Source organism: Labrus mixtus, chromosome 3 (assembly GCF_963584025.1).
Source record: "Labrus mixtus chromosome 3, fLabMix1.1, whole genome shotgun sequence".
NCBI lineage: Eukaryota > Metazoa > Chordata > Actinopteri > Labriformes > Labridae > Labrus > Labrus mixtus.
The window spans coordinates 26837757-26847760 of record NC_083614.1 but is presented as its reverse complement, the minus strand read 5'-3'; the positions used below and the strand labels follow the sequence as shown (position 1 = coordinate 26847760).

Genomic DNA, 10004 nt, shown 5'->3' with positions numbered 1-10004 from the left:
GTAACTTTATTTCCAATAAAATATAAATTAAGAAAATCAAACGGTCTGCATGTTTGAGTAGACTTGAACACCTGATTATTAAGGTTCTCCTTCACTATGATCTGAACCGAATACAACCTGAGAGATTAAAGGGATAGATACCTAAATGTAAATACTGCAACAAAATCCTTTAAAGACTCAAAGGCATGTTCTCTGGCCTCAGTCAACCTCTGGGAGTTTTCCTCTTCATTCAGCTTCTGCTACAACTCTCACTGGAATTTTACAGCTGTGAGTCAGAGACCTATCCGACTGAGTCTTTGCAGCAGTCAGCTGAATGCGTATCCAAAAGGCATTCAGGAACCTGTACCAGCAGGTCCCCGGCGTCATAGGCGGGCTCCTTTTCCTGTCAGTTTTAGGGCGAGTGCTGGAGGTAATGGTGGTTTTTTACAGACAAAGCAAAACACTAAACACTGTCACAGCTCCTCAGAGGACCGGGGATGTTAAAATGCCAAAACACTTGTTTTCAAGGATTCGGTTTAATGAATTTAAAGACCTAATGCAGAATGTGAAGCGGCCCAGAAGGTAAGACTAATGACTGAGTAATAATTGAGTTAAGTTGATCAGATGTTTCTGTCTTCTAACTTACTTACATTTAAAAAACGGTCTATTGTTTTGCAGAATTGATATTGTTCTGAATCGAAAGAGGTATAAGAAAGACGTCCAGCGCCTTGTGGTGCAAAGACATTATCATGACACATCTCCGTCAAATGTGAGGTAAACTTAATTGGTACCATTTAGATATTTGACTCTTACAGCTTTTTATTGTCATGAAAATGAAAACTCAAATCTCTTTGTTTTATTAGTTGGCAGACTGAACATCAACTCCATTCAACTCTGGAAAAAATGCTTCAGGATAAAAGTAAGAATAATCTATTTTTGAAAGAATGGGATGCTAGTTTTATGAAAATAAAGAGCTGCAGAATTAATCATGCACAATCATAACTGAAAGAAAAAAACATTTAAAATGTGTTTCTGATTGCACACACAATTTAAACAAAGTACTAAAATAAATTATTTCCCCCCCGTACAGAATATTTAGCAGCTTTTCGTGCATTCCTGCAGTCGGAGTTCAGTGAAGAAAACATTGACTTCTGGCTCGCATGTGAAGACTTCAGGTCAACCACCTCATTGGACGACCTTCGCTGGAAAGCCGAGAAGATCTACAAGGAGTTCATTGAGCCAACAGCCTGCAGAGAGGTCAGTGTGCCACGTGTACCCGGGCTGATGGTTCATGATGGACGGATCTAGAGCCAGTAGACAGTGAAAATAAATTCTCTATTTCTCCCAAATTGCTATTGCAAAACATGGGAAAGGATTGTTGCATCAGTATCAGATTGCGCCCCAAATTATGAAGAAAAATAAGTTAAAGACTGACAAAGTGGATGAAGAAACACGGATGACTACAACGTTTCACAACTTCCACTGCCTCTGGTGCTGTATGCTGTAATGTTGGCACACTGAAGTGAAGATATATCCTGTGGGGTGCGGTTCATTTGCATCTTATCAACTCTGAATCCAGATGAGAATCTGTAATTATATAAAATATTTATATGTTTAGCTACTGAACTTTGAGAAACGTAGTGAATTTGTCAATCAAGAACCTAAACTTATTAGCATTTATACAGTCGCTCAACAGCCATGCAGTTCTGCAACAAAGGTCTGCCGTCATTATGTCTTTGTACATTCACATTAATTTCACAACAGCATCATATTATCAGTCTCAGTCACATTGCGTTACGCTGTTGTGGAAGCACAAGAAACAGAAGGAGCTCACTGTACACTTTCTTTGCTAATCGTTGCTAAGGTCTGTGCTCACGGGAGACTAATGTTGGGTCTTTGGAAATATTATAACAAAGAGGACCTGCTCTTTTTGTAAAGTGACTTGACATAACATTTGTTATGAATTAGCACTATACAGACAAAGATTGATGGATTGATTGATACATCCGCAGTCAGACATGAACACACACACACTGCGCTGTTCTCCGCTGACTCTGCTGATCCCATCTCGCCCTGTAACGCCTCTGTTTCTACCTCTGATGGCGGTACAGAGGTGGTATCACTTTGTACTCCCATTAACCTCTGTGTCATTCATAGAGAAGGCGGGACGTCCCAGGGGGTGTAAATTTGCGCCTTTAATTAGTCTTAATATCAATCAAGCTTTATTTATTATAGCGCCCAGTGGCGATTCCAGAGTCTGGTGGGGTCCTGAGCAAAACTCAATTGGGGGGCCCTCTCTCCTAAAGGCGGTAAAGACGGATAATTCCTCTTCATTTTTCTTTGTTGACTTTCATTGACAAACTTTTGGTTTTCACAGCAATAATGCATACAATTCTCAGCAGGGCAACCAGAGTGAGTGCTGTCAGATGGGGCCCCCTTAGGGAGGTTTCCTACTGTCGTTGCAAAATTTGTACTTTTTGTGTCACTGTTTTGGTTTAAGTTTGTGAGCCCCTAATGGGGCCCCAAGCAGTTGCCTGCTTTACTGTTATCAAGCAGCGCCTCTAAAAGCACCTTTCATACAACTTAAATGTGATTCAAAGTGGTTGTAGGGCTAGCCGTTTTAATCTGGCTCTCTACTTATGCACAATTTAATAAATATAAAAGGGCACATATACCAAGCACTATAAACCATGGGCTAGAGATCATTTCAACATGCATGGCTCTATCAGACTGTGCTGTAACACAGAGGGAGCGAGAGGGAAGAGATGTGTTTTAGCTGGCTGAAAAATTACAAATCCATATCGCAAACCAACAAGGTTTTACAAATAATGTATTACCTGTATATCTCACAGCGTTTGAGCCAACGTCTTGTGTTTGTTTTCTCTCTCTAGATCAATGTTGACTTTCACATAAAAGAGAAGATCAAGAAGTCTTTGGAGGAGCCGAGCCTTTCATGTTTCGATGAGGCCCAAAGACATGTTTATCTGCTGATGGAAAGAGACTCCTGGCCCAGATTCCTGCACTCAGATGCCTACCTAAGTCTGAAGCACAAATCCAGAACTCTTTGGTACATTTAGCTTGACAACAATCAAAACTTGCGCTGTATCAACCATAGACTGTGCATAAGAAGTGGATCTAGCTAAAATGGCCAAAACAATTGGTTTTGTTGTTTATTGTTTGCATTCGGCCGTCGCCTTGTTGTTTCTTTTGTCTTCTTGACTGAGTTAAAGCGTTATGTCGCACTGTAGGTGTGCTGAGAGATGATGGTACTGATGAAATGTTGTGGAAAATAATGAAAGTCAAACATTGGAGAAAAGTTATGTGAGGTGGAAAAAAGTCTGTGTATGATGGGAAAAAGAACGATGTCACTATCAGCAGTGTATCGGTGCAAATGTTCGGAGTTCATTGGAAAACAGTATGTGCTACCTGAAAGGTATTGTAAGTTTAGGTGGAGTTCAAAGTGTGATAGAAAATAAAGATGGTAAAATCAATGGTTTCTGACATGTGGAATAAAATGGTCGTCTTTAAATCAATGGGCAATAAATATATTTTCACAAAATTCCAACTTTGCCTATGTTCTCACACATGACGACCTGCATGACTATTCTTACATTTCTGACTGTTTCCATGCTGTCAGAAGTTGTGAGACAAAGGTTTATATTTGTCTGACTGACTGTCTGACTTGAGCCGTAGAGATGGGCATGAGTCAAAAAGAAAAAAAAGAGAACAGTTTCCAGCGTTCACCCAGCAAGGAGATTCTGTTTTTGGTCACATGTTTGATCTATCCTCTAATTAGGTGCAGAGATGACTCCACACACCAGCAATAGGGTTTACCAAACTGGAAAAAAGTAACCCTGCAGTAACCCTTGATCCCACTCAGTTCTGTAAATGGCCTTATTCTGCAGGATAGTGCCTTAAAAAGGAGTACAGAGGCAGCTAATAATAACTCAGAGGCTTAAACGACAACAGTGCAGTCATCAGACAACCTGAGGCGTAACAGATCAGCCTGAATGTGCTGCCTTGTTAGGGGAATAATCTCATCATCTAAAGACAATGATGGCAGAGATACACAACTGCTGTACTTATTTCTCTGGGGAAAGTTCACAATGTGTATTGCCAAGAAAACAACAACACACTCCTTAATTACATTAATTCAAAGTTAAGGGTATGCCTTAAATTACATTATAAAGACTTAGAAAAAGCTTGTTTTATGTCCTCAAAACATTTAATCAGAAAGTACAGAGCCCCTGAAGTCCAGAAAAGTGGAAAAAATCAACCTTGTGTGCACATTATAATTATTCTGTGCGGAAAAATTAGATGATATCAACCTCTTTATAAGACAAAAGTCATTTATTTGCAATCTTGGGGAAAAATGACTACACTACCCACAATCCTAGAGTGCCACCGTGAAGTCTCTAAATGGGGGAGCCTGCTGTTACCATGGAAACGGTTACTGCCTTCGTGAACTTCAGCAAACAAATGTAGAAAGATGTTCTATGTATTTTAAGAAAGAAGCACACTAAACTATCGTTGTTTGGCTCTTGGTATCCCAATGGATTGTGGGATGTGTAGTTCCTTAACTTCAGGGGAAAAAAAATTGACTGACTTTTTCTCAGTTTTTCTAACTTTTTTACGTGCCAAATCAGATGTTTAATCGTCACGAGTATTTGGTTAGTTGGATTGCTTGGTTCCAAGATATAAAATATCCAAAATATGGTTTTCTGAAATGTCAATGGAGGATTGTATGGGGAAAATGTATTTCCGGAACCAGAGCCATCAAAAAGTTGGCGGTCACTGCTCTATTTGCATTTTAAAGTCAAGACCACAAATAACACAAAACCATTTTTTCTGGTGTTTCAAGAAGAAAAAAAATAACCTGTCTTATATTCTTAACTTTTTATTTTGGGGACAAAAGATCAGCAACATAATACACAAAAAAACTGCCAAAACATGCGAGTCTTTGGTTTGTATGAGCCAAACGTTGATTACAAAAGTAAGTACATTTTAAAAAAAATTCTCAAGTGAGATTTTATGAGACTCAAATTAAACTGAGTCAATATTCTGATAAAAAAAATGGAGAGCTGACACCCTTATATGTTTTTAAGTAAACTAAATGCTGTTGGAAATTAGTAATAAACTTTTCTTATTGCTCCGCAGGAGCTTGTATTGTGCCAAGCGTCACAGTTTATTCCGATGTCAAACGTCAGCATGAGTACACTGGGGTGTCAGGGGTTGTTCCTGATAAATGACTGAGGTCTCACGTATCCTGCATCACATGGCGCACTATCCTTCACAGACAATCTGTCACTGTTTTCTCACAACCCAGCACGGCTACCATGGTTACAAAAAAGGAAGTGAGTACGGTAGATGGCACAGTGTTAGTCAAGACCGTCACACTTCGGGAACTTCCCAGATCTGAATGCTGCAGGCTAATGGTCGTAGCATTGGTGCTTTCTATACTGCTGTGTTCCTCCATAGAGTCACAATTTTGTAGAAAAAGGGACAGCTTTCAGTTCTCTTTGTTTGGTGTCTCTCTGTTACGCTTCAGCACTTGTAACCGTGTTTGGGCAAAGAAGGGGAGCAGCATCAGTGAAGCCAAGCCAAAGGATATATTGTGAGAGAATGACCTGAGGCATCAGATGGGGAGCAGGAAAGAAAAAAAAACCCTACATTTAATCAGGTTCCTGATTACAAAGAAGTCCTGTGACGTATTTTAATCACCCTCAGAAATCTCTGTCTTTTTGTTCTCCTCAGGTTTTCTGCTGCACTCTATTATCTTAAACCTGGCATAACTTCAAGTGGCAATGAATGAAACATAACAGAATTGATTCTGGTAGAGTTCACGGATTAATCAGTACGTTTACATGCAGATGGACAACGCCAATTCATTGGGTTAATCCGACTAAGACTGGATTTTTAAGATGCATGTAAACAAATTAGTTGGACTGGAATCATACTCGTCAAATTTCTTGAAGTCCAACTATCAAACTTAGAAAACATGGTTGGGGGTGGATTTACATCAATAAGGCTTGATTGGACTCAAACTGGACTCGGTGTTCTGCGCATTCTCAACAGTCCCCGCACCGAGCTTTGACCAGGAAGTTGAAGAGTGTAAATGTGTAGCACAGCAGTAGGCGCGTCAATGTCTGCCGATATCACCATAAGCTAAAGGGATTACATCCATCACATTTGTACCAACAGTTAAGCTAAGAGTAAACCCAAATGTACAGAGCTGTAAATGTGTCCATGTGTTCAGTGTTCGACATACATGTTTGTATGTCTTGTTTAAATAGGCTACTTACTGAGCGGTTATATGGAAATAACCTATTGGGTTTGAGGCGCTACACAAACAAATTAGTGCAACTGGCAAGTTGACTTAAAAAGGCATTTCTAATGTTTTTTTTTGTGTTAGGAAGCCTTTTGGGGAAGACTTAAGCCTAAGAAGGAGTGTTGTTTGCATTCAACAAATGAAATGTGGTAAAATCAATGGTTGTTGGCCTTTCATTGTAATACATTCTATATATTGTCTCATTTTTATTTTAAATGCTCAGATTTTTAACTGTGTAAAGCACTTTGAGTTGCTCTTTGTATGAATGGCGCTCTTTAAACGTGCCTTTCCTTTCCTTGGTAGCACATGGATTATATTTGTTTAGCATCATTTGTCAAGTCAAGTTGGTCTCTGGTTGTACAAATTGGCTTTGGCGTCCTTTGATCTTTATGAGCATTTGACTACAAACTGTCTGTGACGTTAACACTTTTGCATAGCAGCCAAAGACCTCTGATGGTTGGATGGTGTTCAAATATATACATAATAACGTACGTCACACTATGTGAACATCATTCCTTCAGAGGCTAAAGCCGCTTTTATTGAATGATATTTATAAAGCTGTGTTGAGCAGCCAAAAACAAGCGGCATAATGTGCTCAGAGTAAGACGTGATGAAAACCTTCCGACCAATAAGAAGTCAGAGACTTCCTCCTAAATCCACTATAGCAGCTTTCAACATTATATTTGAGCAATGAAGCTGTTTTCACAGATGTTTTAACTCCTGAACCTGAAATCTTTCTGAGTTGGTCTCAGAGGGCAGAACATGATGTAAAGAGTAACCACTATTACTTAGGCGCTATTCTGTGTTGTTTGGTATGCGAAATATATGATTCAATTCAAGCACTTTTCAAATAATTAAACAACATATGAAACATCTTCCTGGACACATATTCAACCTTTTAACTTTCAGAAACCAACAACAAAACCCCTCATGATGCGATTAGCAAGCTATCTTAAGAAAGTGAGCTTAGTTTGAACTTCTTTCTTCAAGATTTTCTGAAAGCTCCTGTGGGGAATTTTCAGGTTATATTGATTTTGGCGCCTCCTGTGGACAAAGTGGTAGCATTTATCTCTCAGCAGATCTTCTTCTGCACATGTCTTGGTAGTAGAAATCTTTGTTTCTAAAGTCAAATGGCTCACTCATTATAAAAAGTTGCTGTGAAAATGTAAGAAAAAGGCCATTTCTGTACATTTTCCTGACCCAGTGGCAGTGATTACAGGCAATTCAAAATTAAACCATGGAAATTGTCAAAATGGTCGCTGACAGTCTTGTTGGCTTTTGAAGGTCATATAGAGTTATCAGTATTAATTTCAGTCTTTAACCTGACCAGATAAAAACTCCTCATAGGGGCTTTAACTTCTTCACACATCTACTTCTGTTACTTATCAGGTTAAAAAACCAAGGGTAACACTGTGATCGCCCCGAAGCAGAAACTATCTTAAAGTATGTGCTGTTATCAAAATTCAAACATCTCCTCTTTACTTACAAGCTTGGCCGTGAAGAAGTGCTATTTTAAACACTTTTTCCCTTTAGACATGGCTTGGAACAACACTTTGTACACTAAGCATGCCCCCGCCTTCAAGATAAGACAAAAGTTCAGGATGGGATGTGGAAGCCTATAAATTCCCACAGCTCGTTTCTTCAGCAGCCTCTACAACGCCAGACAAAATAAATCATGGAACAGCACTGATTTGGAGGACACATACAATGTCAAAGGTCAGTGCTACTAAAGCTAATTTCAGCTAACGCTAGTCACTCGCCAAGAAACTGTCCAGTTCACTAGAAGTTCTCACACCAAGACTGAATTTCTGGCCAAGCCGGGTTGTTTCTCTTCACCCCTTACTACCCCACCAGACAATTTAACAACCGACTGCCCCAAATGTAAAGGCAGCAGTCTGTCAAATGACAATAAGTTGACATTGGTATTAAAAGTCATGTTTGTTAGGCACTCTGACCTCTTTAGTAATCAGCTTTAGAAGAGCTTCGACCTTGAATGACAAACTGGTAAAACGCTATCTCCCCCCTAGAACACAGAAAACCTGGTTAGGCATTAAAGCAGGTTAGCCACAAATGTAGAAATTGCAATCCCTGTGATAATATGACAAATACCAGCTAATTTACAGATGTTACATCAGTTCTTAATACAGGAATAGGTCTATAGACTTGTGTGTCCATGTGGTTGGAAGACATCGGTAGAACTAAACGTAAACTGAAGGCAGCATTGGCTGAACACTATCATGCCATTGGAACTGGCAAACCACAATATCCCATGGCTTTATAGTATAAAGAGGCTCATCATGCCAGCTGCAACTATTGAAAAATATCAGGTATGGATCACATACCAAGCTCAATCAAAGGTGGAGATGGATCTAAAAAAAACTCTTATAAAGACAGTCTTGTTGGATATACACGTTTAAAACAAAGATATATCCAGGTCTCGATGGTGAACTGGACTTCTCTCCTGTCCTCTATTTTATTCTATTTTTCTATATATTTCTAACTTATTTAGCTTGTACATTCAGTCAGTTGTCAATAATATACTTTTAATTTTTAATGGGTAACCTATTTACTTCAACATGTGACTATACTGATCATGTGACTTCTGGAAAGGAAGTAGATTGGCGACCATTTGGTACCTGCCCTCCCCCATGAAGGCCTGAATTGCCGAAACAAGTTGGTAAGTTTTTATAAGTGTGTAGCCCTGATGAATAAAAGGCTTTTTATTCACTACCCCTCTGAGTGCCTCTGACCTCTTCAATAACTTCTAAGTTGGAAAGACCTGGAGCTAAGAAGAGCAGCAGAGGGAAAGTTGACCTTTCTGACCATCTCTATTTTTTCCTGATCTGATGTTACAATTTATACAATATGATGTGAATTAACTTTGCATGAATGTCCATGAACATCATTAAACATGTTATTAAGAAACTCTTCTAAGACCACAATTCAGATCTATCTAAAACCTCTTAAAGGGGTTGTAAGGGTGGGCCTTTGGTCGTCTCTTTTGGGGGTTTTCACAGCCTTTCCACTGCTGTACATTTGCTTGTATGTAAAATATAGAGTCCTGGTTGCATGTTGTACCCATCATAAAATGTTCACATGTAGAAAGGAAAAAAAGCAGAAACTTTGTGGCTGAAACATGTGCAGTCATGATGTGACATTCTGACAATTATTCTAACTTCCTGTCTTTTTCCTGAGTCTCTGTTGCAATCAATTTGCCGTTTCCTCTTTCTCACATACGGCCCTATCCTTGTGTTGCATGAATTTTCACCACACTTTTGAATTTCCCTTTGTTGGACCGGTAAATGTTGAAGTGGTGAAGATCCAAAGGCAACAGTCCATCCATTTGTCTTAAACTGGCTTCACTTTTCCAACCTACCAAAACACAAAGTCTGTGACGGTCACGATTTGCCTTTTACAGTCACTGTTACTGTAATTTGCATCTGTTCGGCTGCCAGACTAAAAATAATATGAACACAGCATGCTTGGTGTTTAGCTCATCCAGATAGGAGGAGGGGGGAGATCTGCTGCAGCAGAAGGAAGAGGAAAGGACGCAGAACGACTTAATAGGGAGTAAGGCATCGGGAGGAGGGAGGCACACATGCAGTACAGCGTGCGTATGTGTTGATTCTGACAGCGAGGTGGGAGGAGAGGGGGAACAGGAGGAGGGGGAGGAGGAAGGGGTGCTTCCTCTTCAGTC

The 10004-nt window shown here is 39.6% G+C and overlaps 1 protein-coding gene across 1 annotated transcript; it reads left to right on the top strand.

Annotated features, from left to right (window-relative positions):
* Positions 1–294: 294 nt before the first annotated feature.
* LOC132969307 (regulator of G-protein signaling 21-like) lies at positions 295–3538 on the top strand. The gene is made up of 5 exons (XM_061034324.1): positions 295–561; positions 658–753; positions 843–898; positions 1070–1236; positions 2871–3538. Exons 1-5 carry the CDS (start codon positions 314–316, stop codon positions 3054–3056), a joined length of 753 nt encoding a protein of 250 aa, XP_060890307.1. The 5' UTR covers positions 295–313; the 3' UTR covers positions 3057–3538.
* Positions 3539–10004: the final 6466 nt, after the last annotated feature.